Consider the following 18,875-nt stretch of genomic DNA (forward strand, 5'->3'; position numbering starts at 1 on the left):
GTCTTTATTAGAGATTACTTTTGGTTATATAAACTAAATGCAGCCCTATTTCTACTATTATATTTTACATTTTCTGTCATTTTATAGGCTATCAATAATGAAAATAATCAAGTGAAAATGACCGTTAGTTGCACCTTTTTAATGTCGATATCTAGCTGTTCTTCGGTGTAAATCATTGATGAGGCCACAGACATTATTCAGTTCAGTTTTTATAACTAGAGTAGTAAAACTAAGTAACCTTTTCCAACCCTGAATTGTGCTCCGCCTATATATATGTATATATTTCTGCTCCGACCATGTTCCTCTCAGTAGTGTGGAACTCGTGATTGAAGCATACATCCACAGATAAACATGATTGTTTGGGTAGTTTTTGCAGCTGGGCTTTTTCTCGCCTTTTTATTCCGCCACCTGCACTTTTTCCAGGATGCCCGGTTCGTGTGGGCCAAATTAAAAACAAGGGACCATGTCATGAAATGCATGCAGACTAACTACTTCCTCCTTGACCGGTTTCTGGACTTGGTGAAGGCTCAACCACTCAAGCCGTTCGTCCTTTTTAAAGATGAGGCTTTCACCTACCGGGACGCGGATGAGCTCAGTAACAAAGCTGCACGGGTTTTGCTGCAGAGCGGAGTCATTCAAAAAGGAGACACGGTTGCGCTGTTCCTCAGAAATGACCCGATGTTTCTGTGGCTGTGGCTCGGTTTGAGTAAGATCGGATGTTCCGCTGCTTTTCTCAACTACAACATCAGATCCAAGTCCCTGTTGCACTGCTTCAAGTGCAGCGGAGCCAAGACTCTGGTAGCAGCTGAAGGTAAGGTTTGTTTGTATGTGTGAACAATGCAGGAAATATCAAACTTCATCCGCATCAGTTCTTGAGAGTTTTAATTTATTGTTTTACTTCAAAGAGTTTTTACTCAAATGGATGTAAACTTCAACTTGACTGGTTTTGTGGAGGACAGTAGATAATTAAATGTTACACTGAGCTTTGGCTCTGCTGGATGTGGATCAACTCCAGCATCTACTCTGCTGACAAACTTAAGCATAGAACCTGTAAATAATAAATGAAACTACTCCGCTGCATCAGGCTCGTTCTAACGGGCTTCCCCACATTTCCTTTATGCTATTTGTACCATGGCTTGGTAGATTGGGCTACTTGATGTTTGTTCTGTAATGACAGATACCCTATTGCGCTGAAGTTTGTAGTTTTTTTTTTTACCTCCTGCGTTAGCCCAGAGTTGAAACTAAACCTGAAGATGTTCATTTGATTTCATTTCCAGAGCTACAGGATGCTGTGGAGGAGGTTCTGCCCAGTCTGTTGGACGAGCAGGTCGCAGTTTTCATCCTGGCTGACCGATGCAAAACTGCAGATGTGGAGAGCTTCAAACACAAAATGAGCCAGGCCTCCTCTGAGCCTCTATCCAAAGATTTAAGGTCTCAATCAAATCCATCAGTCTACATTTACACATCCGGGACAACAGGTGAGCTACTTCAGGTGTTAAATATTCAGCGGTTAACAGTAAAATAAATGGTTCCTGCGCTATATCTTTGGCTGTTTTTTCAACAGGTTTCCCTAAAGCAGCGTTGATCCCTCCGGCCAAACTGTTGTCCATATCTTGCCTTTATAGTCAAGCAGGAATGAAATCTGACGATGTGGTTTATGTTAACCTCCCTCTCTATCACACCTCCGGCTTCATGGCATTCGCTGCAGCTATTGACAGAGGTAAGCACACCTTTGGGTATTTATTTGATAAACTGTGAGAAAAGTTTTGTTGAGGAATAAGGTTGGTGTTGTATGTTTCTCAGCAAATCCAATGAAAAGAGCAAAACCATAAATGCATGAGCCAGTCTCTCAATACTCTTCAACTTCCCTACCTTGTGTGTGGCACTCAGCCCTGGGCCCATTCAATTCTAAAGAGGCAGAATAAATGATCCATTTGTTGGGGATTATTTTCAGCTGCGGAATAATTCACATTTGGTGCACTGATTTCCAACAAGGGGTTGTAAAAATGGCTAATCTAAAGATTATATTTATTGTCACATTAACCCTCCTGTTATGTTTGTTTCTCATGTACAGCCATGATGTTCCCGGGTCAATTTGACCCGGTGCATGTTTAATCATACAAAAGTGGTCAGAAACCAAAAAATCCTAATAAATATAGTTTGTACCTCATCACCAACTCCATTACTAACAATTCAATCAGTATTTAGTGGAATGGCGTTATTAACCCCCCCCCAATCATAGTTCAATTAGGATAACTCACTTGTTTTTCTGAAAAATATGTTCAAACAATTTTTTAGGTACTTTGGAAAAACCTATATATAAATTGCATTAGTCTACCATAACATGCATTTATTTCTAATTTTTTTTTATATTTTGAAACTTTCTTTTTTTCATGGGGTGATGTAGATAAATAGAGATGTGACACCTCTGCTGTTCAGGGTCATATTGACCCGCTCACTCAAAATCAAGCCAAATGAATCATAAGGATTTGTATTGAAAGTAAACTTGATTTATGTTAATTTATAGTGTTAAGAAACAGACATTTACAAAAATGAACAAGAGATGAGCACGATGAACGGTGTGTGTGTGTGTGTGTGTGTGTGTGTGTGTGTGTGTGTGTGTGTGAAATGGGGTGAAACATGGTGGGAGGGAGTAAGAAATACATACTTTGTCTCACATTTTCAAAAAAATAAATGGTCTAAACTTCACACTTCTAACCCCTTATAGCCTCCATTTTCACTGCTGGGTTAAATTGACCCGAACATCATAAACATCGTAAACCTGCAGGGAGGGGTTGCAAATACATGATATGTACCATTTATTTAACGTTGATTACACTAATTAAGGCAAGCAGAAGAAGTTTCATACAGAAAAAGTGCTTTAAAATATTTTTTCTAGATTTTCAAGCTTTGAAACGGGTCAATTTGACCCGTAACATAACAGGAGGGTTAACAAACAAGCTGACACAGGCTGACTGAGTGCATGTGTCTGAGATAAATGATTGAAACGAGCAGCGTTGATTGCTAACTTGACCAAAAGTTAAGGCTTAGACATTGATTTATCCAGGACCAGTGTTTCAAAAATCTTTCTGTTCAGATGAACAGATGGGAGGGAGGAACTGCTATATGGCTTTGGCTACACAGAAGATATTTTGTTTGTAGATCAATTCGTTGTTGGTTTTGGTCTTTTCATGGATAAATAGCACCAATCTTATACTTGAAGATTGTTATTTGTCATCTTGTTGCTGTTTGTAGGTACCACAGTGGCTTTGAGTAACAAGTTTTCTACATCTCAGTTCTGGGATGACTGCAGAAAACACAACGTCACTGTCATACAGTACATAGGAGAGACTATGCGCTACCTCTGCAACACACCAAAGGTACTGTGTGTCACAGCACTAACATTAATGCTCACCAGAAATAAAAAAACCAAATAAAGCTGTTGGTTTCTCCCCGACAGAAACTCGATGATCAAAGACACAAAGTGAGGCTTGCGATAGGTAACGGGATCAGAGCCGATGTCTGGAGGGACTTCATAAGCAGGTTTGGAAACGTTAAAATCGTGGAGTTTTATGGAGCAACTGAAGCGAATTGGAGTGTGCTGAATTACAGCGGTAAGATCGGAGCTATTGGTCGAGACACCTTCATCCACAAGGTAAAAGTCCTCATCTCATTCCACATTATGAAGTTGAATCTGTCAATCAATAACAATGTTTTACTTTTTTTTTTTTTATATATCTTGCAGAGGTTTTTTCCATATGCTGTGATCAAATTTGACGTAGACGAAGGACTGCCTGTGAGGGATTCTTCTGGTTTGTGCATAGAGGCTGCCAAAGGTGTGTTAGTACCTGGGTGGTAGCTTGAGGACACAGAGATCATGTCCTCAGTTGTCTTTCCTTTTTTCATCCGAGTAATATGGAGACCAAAAGTGCAGTTTACACCTAATCATTTTATGTTTTTAAGGGACTCGATGTCCTTTTATTTGACTCTTGGACATTTTTTTTACATTTAACCTAATATACCCCTGGTAGAGTCTAATCTTAAAACAATTATTAGATTACCATGTAGTGAAAATGGGACATACAACTCTTGTTTATGAATAAAGAATATTACAACATATCCAAATGAATAAAGTTGTCAAGAGTCTATAGCCATGTTAGCGGAGCTGTGAGGCGTTACTTGAACTAAATACTTGTGTATCTGCCACAAACTATTGGACAAAATGAAATTCTGACCTGTCCTGTACGTCCTTTCCGCAGGAGAAACTGGACTTCTGGTATCTAAAATAGCAGCCAGGTCTCCGTTCTTGGGTTATGTGAGAGACCTGCAGCAGACTGAGAAGAAGAGGCTGCATGACGTCCTCAAGAAAGGAGACTTGTACTTCAACTCTGGGGACCTGCTGCGCATTGATGAAGATAATTTCATCTACTTTCAGGATCGAGTTGGAGACACTTTCAGGTGAGTTCATCTTTCAGTGTCAGGTTTTTAAGCTTTGCTTTAGCCTTAAACTTTTTTTTCATTATTATTTTCAATAGATGGAAAGGAGAGAACGTGGCTACAAATGAGGTGAATGACATCATCACGCTGGCTGACTGCATTAAAGAAGCCAATGTGTATGGAGTCGAAGTGGCAGGTAATATCTTCTGCACATCTTCCTCTCTTTGTTCTTTCTTGTTAAGCTATTTTCTAAATTAATCCTTTGGTCTATAAGATGTCAGAATATAAATGAAATGAAAATGAAAAATGGCTTTCATAATGTCCTAAAGCACAATGTGTCCAACACTCACTTTACAATAACATTAAACATAGACAGGCAGCATATTGTTTAAGCTCTTAAGGAAGCTTGATTTCATATGAAAAACCTCAGCCAGCTTTCAAAATCATTAAAAGGTCATCTTTGTTAGAAATAATTTAGTTGTTAGCTTATTGTTGTTATTGTTTTATGTATTATAACCAAGTTTCAGTTGGTTACTATCTGCAAACTCACCACCATCTCACATACTGCGCCTTCCTTCCACTCGCATTTTATTTGAAATGGCTTTCTCTCTGATGCTCAGAGCGAGTAAAGTCCAAGCTCAAACCCATTTAGATTTTTTGCTTCAGAATACACTGTTCATGTGTTGTGATTATTTTGTAACTGAAATAAATAAGTTGATCTGTTTGGAGCAGCTCTACTCCCATTTATTGTTTATTTGAGGATGTATTTCTTGAGTGAGTCTGTTGTAACAGACCATCGAGGCCTGTCCAATTGATGCAGCCTTGTATGCCTTGTTAAGATTTGAAACACACAACCTACCTGTCTGTATCATATATTATATTGTGTCAGTCAGTTGTCTAATGGAGTGTTAATGCGGCTCAAAGATAGATATCTTGTGACTACATTGTATTTGTAGTCAGGGCTGACAGTAGCTCAGTCCCATCTGCTCAGGGCGCCATCCTGCAAGACACCTCTCCATATACATCATTACTATGTGTAGTAGGTATTTTGCACTCAAATGGCTGTCCAGTTGAATGATAGAACCATAAAATCCAGGTCAGTTATAAACTGCATTGTTGGCTAATGTTTATACAGTCTGGATATGTTCCAGATCAAAGAGCAAAAGGTTAATACAAGTTTGGATACATTTACCATTAACCAGACACACTGTTTATGGAGTCGTTCATGTATTGAAGTATGGTACTCGTACCATAAACTCAGGTATCATGGCACTTGCCCCAGTTTGTTAGTGGTATTTACACTTCGTCGATCATTGTCCTGGTCATAAACTTTGGCCGAAATATTTGACTTTTCGAGTAAACAGGGAGCGCCTGAATGTATATTTAGTTTTAGGCTCGAGACTTAAACAGACGTGAAGGGAAGGATGAACCTGCTCCACCTCTTAACGATCCACTTTTGTTGGTTGTGTCTCTCAGAGGATCCCACCTCTGAACTGGGACTCAGCAGGTTATGTACAGTGGCAATCAGAGGTGGCAAAAGACAGGCAGGCAGCACAGAGGGCAAAGTTGAAAGAAGTGAACTGAAAAGTGTTCGAAAAAACCCCAAATGAAGTCAGTTTGTCTCAATGATTTGGCCCGCTCACCAACACGGTCAACGGTTACTGGTGCAGCGGCTGTGACACACACCTCATGGAGAAGGTACTTTAACCTGATTGCCAGTTTATGTCAAAAATTGCAGTATTTCTTCTCAGAGTCATAACAGAGACAGGCTCTGTAACTCACTGAATCCATGGCAACGTTATACTTCCTGTTTACATCATGACAATTTCACACAAATGTCAAAAGGATAAAATGATGAAGTGATGACATTTTTGACAGACATGGATGTAAACTGCAACTTGACTGGTGTTCAATGTAGACGTTCAGAGCAGCTTTGAGAGTTTTAGTCTTGGCTCTGTGCGCGACATGTTGTATGAACTAGTTCATTTCAACATGCCCCAGCCTTTGGTCCCTCGTATGTGTAAAGCTCCAAAATCAATGGATCCTACATTTCCCAGAATGCATTGAATAACAATCACATCCACTTTGTGCCCACCAGCTGAAATAACCTCTGCACCAGATGTTTATTCAGTCAAAAACGTGTTACATCAGGAAACTATTGTCTTCTGATTGAACTTTCCAGGTCAGGAGGGGAGAGCTGGAATGGCTGCCGTTATTTTAAATGAAGGACAGAGATTTGACTCTGCAGGTGTTTTTAAACACGTTGAAAACTTCCTGCCTTCCTACGCAAGGCCGCGTTTTATGAGGATTCAGGTATTTTTACCTCTTTTATTTAATATTCTTTACAAAGCATCTTGTAAAAAGCATCACATTTTTCCTCCCCCTAACAATTCATTTTGTTGTGATTACAGAGCTCCATGGACATTACAGGCACCTTCAAGCTTTTGAAGGGGAAGCTGGTGGAGGAGGGTTTCAACCCAAATCAAATGACTGACCCGCTCTACTTCCTGGATGAAAAAGACAAGAATTATGTCCCACTTACGGTGGACATGTTCAACTCAATTACATCAGGAAAGATCAAAATTTAAAGAGGCTTTCGTTGCCTCTGTGGTAAAGGACAAATCCACCTGTCTGCTCTGTAACACATCAGCCACCTGAAGTTTTGTGATTGAATTATCCGTTTATATTTGTACTTTTCCTTCTGCAGTAATTTCATACATATCCCATATGACTTTAACTGTCCTACAGAGAACATGTTTGAGCTTGTTGCACTGAGATGTGAATTCAGTTAGAGGAAGAAAGCTAGTTTTTCCAGTTGAGAAAACTGAGAGCTCTGAGCTCCTTATTCAAACAGTGACATACTGCGTACCATTCTGATCTATTGAGGTTATTGTCAGTGTAGGAGCTAGAATCTCTGCCTTCTAAACAATAGATTTCTTGTTTGTTGTTTGGTTCCTCCCTCTCTGTAGGGCTGAGCGATGGAAAAAAAATAACTTCTTCAGATATTTCTAATCAATGTTGTGAATTTTCTATAGATTTAACTCTTTATTTCTGCTCATAGTTTTAAACAAAATATGATTGTAGCAATCACAAGCACAAACTCATCAATAGAAGGAGAAAGTAATGCAGTTGCTTGTTATTTAGGTCCTCCAACGTCATAAAGCTGAATAAATAACCAGAGCCCTTCCACTGTGCATGCCGACGCACTAACGTGGCTCCATAAGCTGTTAACAGTATAAGTAACACCTGTGCTTTTCCTTCTTAAATTATGTAATTTAAATTTAAAGATAACTTAAGTATTTTTTTTTTAAATATTCACACGTGTTTATTTTATGGTGGACAGTAATGTGTAAAAAAAAAAGGTGTAATTTGATGTATCTTGACTAAATCATCTGGGGTTTTTAAGCACAACAAAGTGTTTTTGAACAATATGACCAGCTCCAGGGACAGGAACTCGACTGCACCCTGCACCCTCTGGTCGGGTGCAGGGTGACCCAGGCTGCGCTGCCCTTGGAGCTGACCAGGGATCAGCAGCATGGAGGACACCTCGACAGGCAAAGACACACATGGGGAATGAGTTTGGGCAGTTCAAGCTTAAGGAGAACAGGGGCCTGTTGTTCGAAACCTAGATAAGGGATTAAGCCGGGATATGTTGGTTATCCTGGCTGAATTTAGCCTGCAGTCGGTTGTTCGAAAGCTGGATAACTTTATCCTGGTCAAGTTACCATGGTGATTTATTTTCTGCAGCTAGCCTGCTCCAGACCAGGCTAAATGCCAAGCTTAGTTGATTCTGTTGTGTTATCTTTGGAATCAGCGGCTGCGCTGATCAGAAATTAATGTGTTTTATACAGTCATTCCATGTTCTGATGAAGGCTACGCATTGGCCTCGTTTTTTAACAAACACGTAGGCTAAATTATTATTTAAAAAAAAGAAATAAAACAAAACATGATCAAATTAAAAAAAGAAATAGTTAGCCTATTACGATAGTAATTTTTCATAATTGGGGCCTATTCGTGTGTTCGTCATTGTAAATAAACACCCTTTATATTGTTTGCCAGCTCAAATCTGATTTTATTGCAGTCATTACAGTAATTAGAAATGGCTTTCCCACTTATCCTGGATGTCTTTATTCTACTTTCGAACAACAGGCCCCAGGTCACTGATGTCAACAATATCATCAACAAGATTGTTAATCTCACTCAAATTTTGTTATTGAAAATGTGCAACCTAATGATAAAAGAACCATCCATCATTATCACGTTTTTTTACTCTACTTTAAAGGTTCTTGATACGATATTGAGAGCATTATTATAGCATCAAACAACTTTGTACTGTTCATAATTTTTAAGTTGAAGCGAATACTGAAAGTCAGTTTTAAACTGCTATAGTTAAATGGATTTATTAGGACAATGCCAGTTTTGCTACTGCTCACTTTCTGAAAACTTTTAAGATCAATTACTTGGAAGAAAAAAAACCTTTGTTTATATATATATATACACATGGTATTAACATAATTCAATTTAAAATGTGTTTCTGTATAAAACAGGTCTTATGTATTTAGGATGAAAAGTTGAAATGGTTCCATTGGCATCCAAGAGTATAAGCATACAGTATGTGAGGGGTCCCTGGCTCCAACAAGTTTGAGAATCCCTGATCCCCTGAATTTGGATTATCATTGAATCACTGATCAACAAAAAGGCCAACATTTGCAGGCTCCAGCTTGTTACGTTTTAAATTAATCGAGACAAGTCACAAGTCTTTGAGGGCAAGTGATCAATAAATGATCAAGTCTTTGAATGCCCACCATCTAAGTCGTATTTGAACATTTTGATTTTAAATCTATGTTATTGGTGTTTTCATATAGCTGAGACCACGAAACAGACCTAATTAAAAGTTTGGTGTGTGTGTGTGTGTGTTAAAAACTTGAGACTTAAGTTGTTCTCTTTGAATTCTCAAGTCATGTCTCAACTTATGTCTCACAGCAGTCGAGTCCAAATCGAGTCTAGCCTGAAGTTAATTTTGTGCTCTAAGTTTGTTTCTCTGTGTCCATCAACCTACAGCTTTGTATTTACCACTTCACTCTGGTTCAGATAGCTTTACATTTGATATTTTTGGAATTAGTAATTTGAGGACATCATTCTGGTAATTGGAATTTTGTGAACTATTCTGACACATTCAATTGATTTATTTGGGGAAAACAGCCTACAGTAATGCAAATAACCCTTAGTTGCAGCCTTGCTCCATAAATGGGACAGCTACAATAACAAAAAGAAAGGGGCCACCCTCACCACTTGATATTTTTAACCTATGGCGTGTGTGTGTGTGTGTGTGTGTGTGCGCGCGCGCGCGTGTGTGCGCGTGCGTGAGAGAATTGTAGCTATGCCCCTCCTCATAAATCAGCAGACAAATACAGCTCAGTTTAAGGAGTGCACGCCTACCGCTTGCTCAGATTTCGTATTTATTATTCGGGTTGCCATTTGCAGAGTTATGTCGTGGTATACATGACTTTTGTTATTTATACATTATTGTACCGTAGAATCATCATAATTCAGTCTCCTTTCTGCTGCTGGCACTTTATAACCATGTAAAAAGTAATTAGCAGGAAGTAAACTGCAGATAAATGTTTTAACCCAATGCAGAGGTTTTTTCTTAATGTTTCGTCAGCTAATTTAATCACTTTTCTCACTACTTAATGGAATCCGGCTGTGCCACATAACAGGGGAGCTATGCTAATGCAACACGAGGATAACGATGGATAGAAGAAATATAGATAAATATGGGTAGAAATTAGTGCAAAATCAGTTCAGAGAGGATGAGGAAACTCCCGGTCTGGCAACCAGAAAGACATTCCGGAATGAAGGAGGGCTCAGCGGGCCACAGTGGAGCACCGCCCCGGGCTGGGCGGGTGAACTTTGTCACAAATTTCCCTGAGCCTCACAACACTCGCCTCCTCAGGGACGGATGCCAGCTGCGAAGTGCGCGCTGCAAACATGTACATCTGGTTCACCGTTCTAGCCGGGTTGGCTATTCTATCCTTCTCATTCCTCAGGACATGTTTCCCTCACTTAGGCGAGGACTGTGCGTACATCCTGGCGAGCGTAAAACTCGGCTTCAGGCTCGTCAGCTACAAGAAAAGCAAACCTTTTTACAGCGTCTTGGACTGCTTCTTGGATGCGGTGAAGAGGCATCCAAGTAAGATCTTTCTGCACTTCGAAGGACGAGAATATACTTATGGAGAGGTGGATAAACAGAGCAACAAGGTGGCCAGGGCTCTGCAGGCTGAAGCCCGACTGAAGGAGGGGGACGCGGTCGCCTTGTTTCTGGCCAACGAGCCCAGTTTCGTGTGGACTTGGCTCGGTTTGACCAAGCTGGGTTGTCCGGCTGCTCTGCTCAACTTTAACATCAGATCTAAGTCTCTGCTGCACTGTTTCTCCTGCTGCGGGGCCAAAGTGATCATCGCCTCTCAAGGTGAGATACAGAATCGTGTTAATGCATGAGTCAGGGGCCCAGAGGAGGAGAGTCGGGGTCTTCAGCTCTCTTTGCTTCTGGGCTCTTCCACCAAATCTTTACGCATGCAAACACGTGCAAAGTACAACTATGAGCTACTGGTACATTCAGTATTTCCATTATGTGCAACTTTCAGTGGTGCATTTACTTAATACTGTTTTTTAGACGTCCTTGTACTTTAGTATTTCTATGTTATGCTGTTTTATTCTACATTTCAAAAGGTAAATATTGCACTTTTTACTGCATTAGATTTATTTGACAGCAGCTACTGGTTACGCTTCAATACAAATACAAACAGAACCATATGATGAACTTCTATAATGGAACACAAAGAAAGAACATGATAAGTCACTATCTGCCAAGAGGGCTCAAAACTAACTTTTGCCCCAAATATCCCGGTTCCTCCCACTGTGCATCCTATATGGGCACCTTGGGCACAGAGCAAACGGCAGAGAATACGCATTGTGGATTCTTTATTTTGGCTTGAGCCCCAGAAACCAACCAGTCTGTTCTGTTGCGCGATTCTCCCCTGTAATTATAGCATATATTAGGAATATGCACCATGTTAACACAGTATCAACTGAAATAGTAAAGTGAACTCTCTGAACTCTAGACGTCTGTATGAGGAACAGTCCAATGTCCACGTAGGACCACTGTGGTACTGCTACCTTGAGTTATTTAACCGATCTGAGTAATCTTCTCGAGATTACAACACAAAGATACCTTTATTTAAATGTTCTTATCAAGTGTCAGGCCTCGTATTGCTAGTGAGGTTTGTGTAGATAAGAACGCTGATGATCGCTGAGTACTAATCAGCCTTCATTAATAAGTTTTACCACAGATTAAACGTTGTTTATGATGGTTTCAGTCTGCATTAGATCTGACAAGACATAATGAACAAGATTAAAACTGAAATATGTGTTTACTATATGATTGGAATTGTTATTTTGTGTTTTCGTCACAGTATGATTATATGGAAAGACAACAACTGATAATATTGAGTTACTGTCACCCAGTCCTAATCTCCACAGGATAAACCAAGACTTGTTTCATGTTGTTCTAGATAACACAACCATTACAAAATCATAGTAGTTCAAATCTTGTATCTCTCTTTTGTTTGAAGAACATAGCAGTGTGATTTTAAAGTAGTGAACTTTTACAGGACAGTTGATGAGTCATCTTAACTAACAGCTTCCTCAGCAAAAGTGATGAATAGTGATTAAAAATGTAATCCCCCCCACATGGTTTCAGTCGGTGTGCTGTACATTCAGTCCTGATGTTAATTTGAGGCACTCTGAAAACTGGCGCTAGAGTTACCCCCCAGAGAAATGCACACATTTAGTTTCCTGCAGCATGTGCTTGTGTCCCAGTGGGATGGGAGGTAACATGAAGCCTACATGTGCTGCATTGCGCAACATAGCGCTCTTGACATATTGTGTGGAGCTTGAATGCCTCTCTGTTTGCAGAGCTGCAGGACGCTTTGGAGGAGGTTCTACCGACACTGAGAGAGCAAGGTATCAGTGTGTACCTCATGTCGGAGACCTGCAGCATCCAGGGCATCAACACTTTGTCTGACAAGATCTCCCTGGCCTCCGATCAGCCGCTGTCCCGGGACCTCAGAGCCAACGTCAACATCAGGAGCACCGCTTTGTACATCTACACGTCGGGCACCACAGGTACACCAGGAACACCCAGCTAAAACCAATGCAGTCTAATAAACAGTCCTGCAATAAATCATAATGTGTTGTTGAAACTGTTTTAGAGAGGTTCCACTTCATGGTAACTATTAAGGCTCATTTTGTGGTGCAGTTAAACTGTATTTCCTTATATTTTATCCACTGCATTCATACCAATAAGGGTGAACATTCGATTCTTCTTGGGTGCTCACCAATGAACTCTCTCAAACTATTCAGTGGGAACTGAAACTCTTCTTAAGAGGCTCATGGTGCTGTGAAGTGTTCATGTATGTGAGCTAGTAAGATTTTAACTAGCTTGTCTACTGGTTGACAGTTTTACCTGGATAATATTTGCAGGTTAGGAAAAAGACTTGCACATCCAGTATTTCTTACGCATGTGTTAAAGAGGAGCTTGATGTCTTTTCACACACTGTTCCTGTAGTCAAGCCAAGACTCTAACTCTCTCTGTAGAAACCGAAACGTACTTAGCTCTTTTTTCAGCAAACAGTGGCTGCAGTCAGCATGGAAGGAAAAATACCTAATCAAATCGCCTACTTGTGAGGTCAGCTGAGTAGTACATTAGGTCAAATCAGGCAATCAGACTCAGACCTTTTGGCAAACCGTGCCCATCCAGTCTAAATGTGTTTTGAGGTGAGAGTCAGTACCTCCAAGTATAAGACCGTGGTTCTCTGATGGAAAACGGTGGATTGCTCCCTCCAGGTTGGGATAAGTCACTGCCCCAGGTGAGGGAGTTTAAGTATCTTGGGCTCTTGTTCATCGGGGTGCCTCCAAAAGAGCTGGGAAACATTCCTGAAAAGAGGGATGTCAGGAATACCTTGTTAAGCCTGCTGCCTTTGCTACCCGGTCCCGTATAAGGCGTAGATAATGGATGGATAGATGAAAGTTTTAACTAACAGTTACTCATTTACAAATCCAACAGATGAGGAGCAACATTTTCAACACTCTTAAAGGAAATTTCTGGCTCCCTAACTTCTAGTCGCTAACTTTGTCTGTCTGGCGGTTGGTGCTGAGCAGGAATTGTACAGTGGGTTTATCACATCTGATGACGGAGGTGAGAGTGAGTCCAAACAGTAAAGCTGCAGGCCGCAAAACCCAAACAATGAGCTGAATGACACTAGAACGTCCTCTAATGTTGATTAGAGCAGCTTTAAAGAAAATATTCAGCAGAGAATTGGCTCATACTGCAGGAGTGAGAAGTTTCCTTTCAAACTGCATATACCTAATACTAGCTGTACCTGATGATGATTTATTATCTTTGACTTTGGAAGGTTTGCCTAAAGCAGCCGTTGTCACCCATGAGAGGGTTTGGGCCGCCTCCTTCCTCCAGGCGGTATGTGGAGTCACATCGGAGGACATCTTCTACATCAATCTGCCTCTCTATCACAGTGCAGGCTTCCTCATCGGGATTGTCGGAGGCATGGAGAGAGGTAATATACTCCTCTCAATGGGCACTTAAGAAGATGCTGTGTACATTTACAGTAAGATAAAAGCTGCGTTATATGATGTTTATTGCAGGTCTAACCATTGTTCTGAGGAGAAAGTTCTCTGCCTCTCAGTTCTGGGACGACTGCAGGAAGTATAATGTGACAGTGATGCAGTACATCGGTGAAACAATGCGCTACCTCTGCAACTGTCCCAGGGTAAAATGAATCTCCAGTTCAAATAATAAACTATTGTTCTGATGGAAGATATGAAGCTTTGCATGTCTCCGTTTTGACCCGGAGTCAAACTCACCTTTTGCAGAAAGACAATGAGAAGAACCACAGGGTGAGGATCGCCATCGGCAATGGAGTCCGAACAGACATTTGGACTGAGTTTCTGAATCGCTTCGGCGACATTAAAGTCAGAGAGTTGTACGCTGCCACAGAGGGAAACATCGGCTTCATCAATTACACGTCCAAAATCGGTGCAGTTGGGCGAGTCAATTTTGTCCACAGGGTAAGTAGAGGAAAGTGTCCGCTTTCATCAGCCACGCTAGCAGCACTGCTTCAGTCCAGGCTGAAATATCTCAACAACTGTGGGCTGAATTGTTAATACATTTGGTACAGACATTCTTGGTTTCCGGAGGATGAATCCTAATAATGCTGCTGATCCCCTGACTTTTCCTCTAGCGCCACCATGAGGTTGACATTTTAGTTTTTGAGTAAATGAGAATGTTGCAGACGTTTGTGTTCCCCACAAGATGAAATGTATATATGTCGGTGATTCTTTAATTTTTCCCTCTAGCGACACCAAATGTTAGCATGCTATCACGCTAAACTAATATGGTGAATATGGTAAACATTATGCCTGCTAAACAAACATTTAGCTCAAAGCACCACTGTGTCTTAGTACAGCCTCACAGAGCTGCTATATGGTTGTAGTATGTCATACAAAAGTCAAAAGCATGATATTTCATAACATAGTCATTGTATAATATGTCTAAAAAGTCATAGTATAGTATGTCATAAAATAGTTAAAGTATAGACTAATTTAACTAATTCACTTTTACTATAACCTTCTTCCATCTAGTTTTTCTTCCCGTACACTTTGATCAAGTTTGACACTGAGAAGGATGAGCCTGTCAGGAACTCTGAGGGTCTGTGCATCGAGGCAGACATAGGTGAGTCACTGTTACGGGTGGAAACACGCCTTTTTCTTATTTCTCTTTCTTTGATACAAGAGCAGCAGTACACATGTTGATAATCAATTCATTTTTTTCCCTTTTTTATCAGTTTTATTTATTGTAAATTTAATATGATTTGGATTGTTGGTTGGAAGAAACATGCAACTTTAAGGTGTCACCTCGGGTCGAGTGGAAACTATAATGTGTCTTTTTTTGTCAGGTGAGACGGGACTTTTGGTTGGAAAGGTTACTCAGAGATCACCCTTTGTTGGGTACGCTGGCAACCAGCAACAGACGGAGAAGAAGAGACTCCGTGACGTGATGAAGAAAGGCGACCTGTACTTCAACACTGGGGATTTACTTTGGTTTGATCACAACAAGTTTGTGTACTTTCAGGATCGAGTTGGAGACACTTTCAGGCAAGTAGTGACACATTTGTGTTGATTTGTTGTTTTAATTCTCTCAAAGGATAGGAGGTTTTCCATTTGTTTAGGTGTTTTAACATGGATATATTAGATTTAGACGGCTTAGTGTGGTTTTCACATTATAAAAGACTGGCAGTTTTTTCCAAAAGATGTCTTTTCAGTTTTTTGTTTAAATCTGGTGCCAGTCAGGAAGTTCTTATTGTCGTGTCTGTTGCTTGTTTGTTGTTGCAGATGGAAAGGAGAAAACGTTGCCACATCGGAGGTTGCAGACATTCTCTCAATGGCTAACAGCATTTTGGAGGCAAATGTCTACGGCGTTAAAGTTGAAGGTAAAACCACTGACAATGTTAGACATTATTATGTTAAAATGAAATGCTGTATTTTCTGCTTTTTAATATTTTCTATATGTAACCAATTTAATTGTCTGATTAGGTCACGAGGGTCGGATCGGCATGGCAGCTGTCACTCTGAAAGAAGAGGAAGATTTTGACTGTTTGCACACCTACAAGCAGGTCGTGAACTACCTCCCAGCGTACGCAAGACCTCGATTCATCAGGATTCAGGTAAAAAAAGCGTAGCATTTTTTATCTTATTTCATGCACCTGCAGCCTTGAGGCATCTGATTATAGGAAGGTTTTATGGGTTTTAAAGCAGTAGCAAAGGATTTGAGGACTTTCCTGCGCTGGGTTTTGCCTCTCGGTCAGAACACAGGCTGCCCTACTTGTTCGGTGGAGGTTGTTGGGGCAGCGTGTGAGGAAAACTACAGACACCCACTCAGGGCTGAAAAAAGCCCTCCAACTATGGAGCTAAATCCAGGTCAAAAATTTTGATCATTTGAAAAAATATTTTGAAAAGTTTTTTTATGTTGAATATAATTTTGATTCAGTTCTGGAATTTTTTTGAATACATTTATTTTTTTCATTTTTCACTTTCATTTATAGTTTGATATTTGAGGTATTGTATTTTTCAGTTTCAGATTTTATATTTTCAGACCTGGGTATAGATTTGAAAACGAAAAAAAATTATTTTGAATCTGAAAATATATAATCTGAAACTGAAAAATACAAGACCTCAAATATCAAAATATATATGAAAGTGAAAAATGAAAAAATAAATGTATTAAAAAAAAATCCAGAACTGAATCAAAATTATATCCAACCCTAAAAAACTTTTCATTCACTTATTTTTATTTTGAATACATTGCTGTATTTTTCAATGTTCAAGACCATAACTTGAACTTTCAGGTTCAAATTATTTTTTCAAATGATCTAAACTTTTGACCTGGATTTAGCTCCATATCCAACTCCTCTGCACTTTTTAGATAAAAAATAAAATCATTCAGCTGTTTTTTATTTTTTATTTACAGATACTTTTTATTTTTATTACATGATTTTTTTATGACATACTAGCTTGTCTATTCGTGATGTTTCAGTTTGGGTGCTTGGCGCAAAAAAGCCCGGATTTCAGCAATAATTTGACTTTTGATATACCAAGTAAAAATGACTGTCTGTCTGTACTGTATTTTACATTATGTCCACCACTTATAATAACATTATAAAAACATTATAAACCCTTTTTATAAGTTGTCATGCATGAGTATAAATATTTAAAGAGTTTTATAAAGCCTAATAAATGCATGATAATATCTTATGAATGTGCTTATGGTGCATTATAAACATGACCTTCATATTAAGTGTTACCAAATTTGAAACCAAAAACATTTTTCAAACTTAAATAAAAAAAAGATATTCATAAAATGTTTGATTTGTAGCCCTGCCTGGAGATGACGGGGACATTCAAGATGAAGAAAGTGAAGTTGGTGGAGGAGGGGTTCAACCCAGCTCACATCGAAGATCCTTTATACTTTTTAGATCTTGAGAAAAAGATGTATGTTCCTCTGACTGAAGACATCTACAGAGCAATCGCTTGTCGGGATATAAAACTCTAACACAGAAACTTTAAAGTAGCAAGTATTGAACCAGATAACACCTCATTCTTGGAAATTTTTAAACAGTCAACTAATCTCAGGGACAGACTTTGACACATTGCATAATGTTTTAACCTGTTATCTTTTATCATTGAGGGTCAATTGGACCCACAGAAAATGATTGCAATTCAACCTATTACCCAACTTGTGTCAGGTAGTTTGTGATAAAACATGACCCCAGAATCTCCGGCTGGTGTTTGAGAGGCGACAGGAGGGGCAACCTCAAAGGTCTTATTCTCATCTGAGGAGAAATCCTCATAATCAGGGTCCTTCTCAACATTCTCCTCAGTTTCAGACCCATTCTCCTCTAAGTCACTGTCAGAGAGCTGTGACTAAACCTCACTGGCACAAAATGGGACATATCAGGGGTTCTCACACTACTACAGGTATGTGCTATGGCAGGTTAGGCCCCTAAAGATTGAAACATTGCATAGTGACCTCAAAATCAGCCAAAACAATGTCTTAAGAGTTTTTATACAGCTGGGGGACACTCATCATTTAGAGACTTTAAACATTGAAGTTGACCCCAAAGATAATAGGAGGGTTGAAAGAGTACTTTTTTTATTAACACAATTTCCGTGCATCTCTGCAGTTTTTGTAAATGTATTTCTTAATGCTGACAGTATTTGATATACAGGTATGTCTTACTGCCACTGTTGTACTTTTAATAATTAAACTCTGGTTGTCTTTTTTCCCTTGGCTCCTATTTTATGATTGGCCAGATAAATGGTAGCATTTGAAGTTTCAGTTTGTTTGCATTAGACTGAAAAAAAAAAAATCACTCGGGTCCGATATTACACAGCTTTACATATTCAACTTTTAAGACCTGCTTATGTCACATATTGGCACAATCCCTCTTGGTTTTATCAGTGAACCTTTGTACTGTTATGTACAGCCAGTCTTTAGTTTATCAACGTGTATGTGACATCACATCGTGTTAGACTAACTACTGCTGCTGTGACAAACAGGGAAACAATGTTGAAATCAGCTGGTTTCAGAGAAATAAGTTGAGTTGAACTTTAGTCAACTTGACCACTGACACAAATATGTTTTTCTTATTGTTACTTCCCTTAAGTGTTTGACTTGACTTTCACAACTGGGTTGTAAGCTAAACGGTGAAAACATCAAACTTTTACTTTCCACCAAAGGAGACTTTTTGTATCTGGTTAAACTTAATATAAATATAAATATAAATATATATATATATATATATATA

At 39.4% G+C, this 18,875-nt stretch overlaps 2 protein-coding genes across 2 annotated transcripts; both read left to right on the forward strand.

Annotated features, from left to right (window-relative positions):
- Nucleotides 1-2: 2 nt before the first annotated feature.
- On the forward strand, nucleotides 3-8,693 carry LOC137880944 (long-chain fatty acid transport protein 2-like). The gene is made up of 10 exons (XM_068722546.1): nucleotides 3-811; nucleotides 1,278-1,478; nucleotides 1,565-1,720; nucleotides 3,256-3,380; nucleotides 3,461-3,655; nucleotides 3,746-3,836; nucleotides 4,260-4,458; nucleotides 4,536-4,633; nucleotides 6,620-6,750; nucleotides 6,849-8,693. Exons 1-10 carry the CDS (start codon nucleotides 352-354, stop codon nucleotides 7,023-7,025), a joined length of 1,833 nt encoding a protein of 610 aa, XP_068578647.1. The 5' UTR covers nucleotides 3-351; the 3' UTR covers nucleotides 7,026-8,693.
- A 1,685-nt stretch (nucleotides 8,694-10,378) lies between these two features.
- zgc:101540 (hsFATP2a_ACSVL_like domain-containing protein) lies at nucleotides 10,379-18,351 on the forward strand. The gene is made up of 10 exons (XM_068723464.1): nucleotides 10,379-10,906; nucleotides 12,412-12,621; nucleotides 13,911-14,069; nucleotides 14,158-14,282; nucleotides 14,386-14,580; nucleotides 15,154-15,244; nucleotides 15,468-15,666; nucleotides 15,904-16,001; nucleotides 16,105-16,235; nucleotides 17,444-18,351. The coding sequence occupies exons 1-10, from the start codon at nucleotides 10,429-10,431 to the stop codon at nucleotides 17,618-17,620; spliced, it is 1,863 nt and encodes a 620-aa protein (XP_068579565.1). The 5' UTR covers nucleotides 10,379-10,428; the 3' UTR covers nucleotides 17,621-18,351.
- The last annotated feature ends 524 nt before the right edge of the window (nucleotides 18,352-18,875 follow it).

Source organism: Cebidichthys violaceus, unplaced genomic scaffold (genome assembly GCF_023349555.1).
Source record: "Cebidichthys violaceus isolate CVI_PGR_0920_01 unplaced genomic scaffold, fCebVio1.0.p SCAF_3, whole genome shotgun sequence".
Taxonomy (NCBI): Eukaryota; Metazoa; Chordata; class Actinopteri; order Perciformes; family Stichaeidae; genus Cebidichthys; species Cebidichthys violaceus.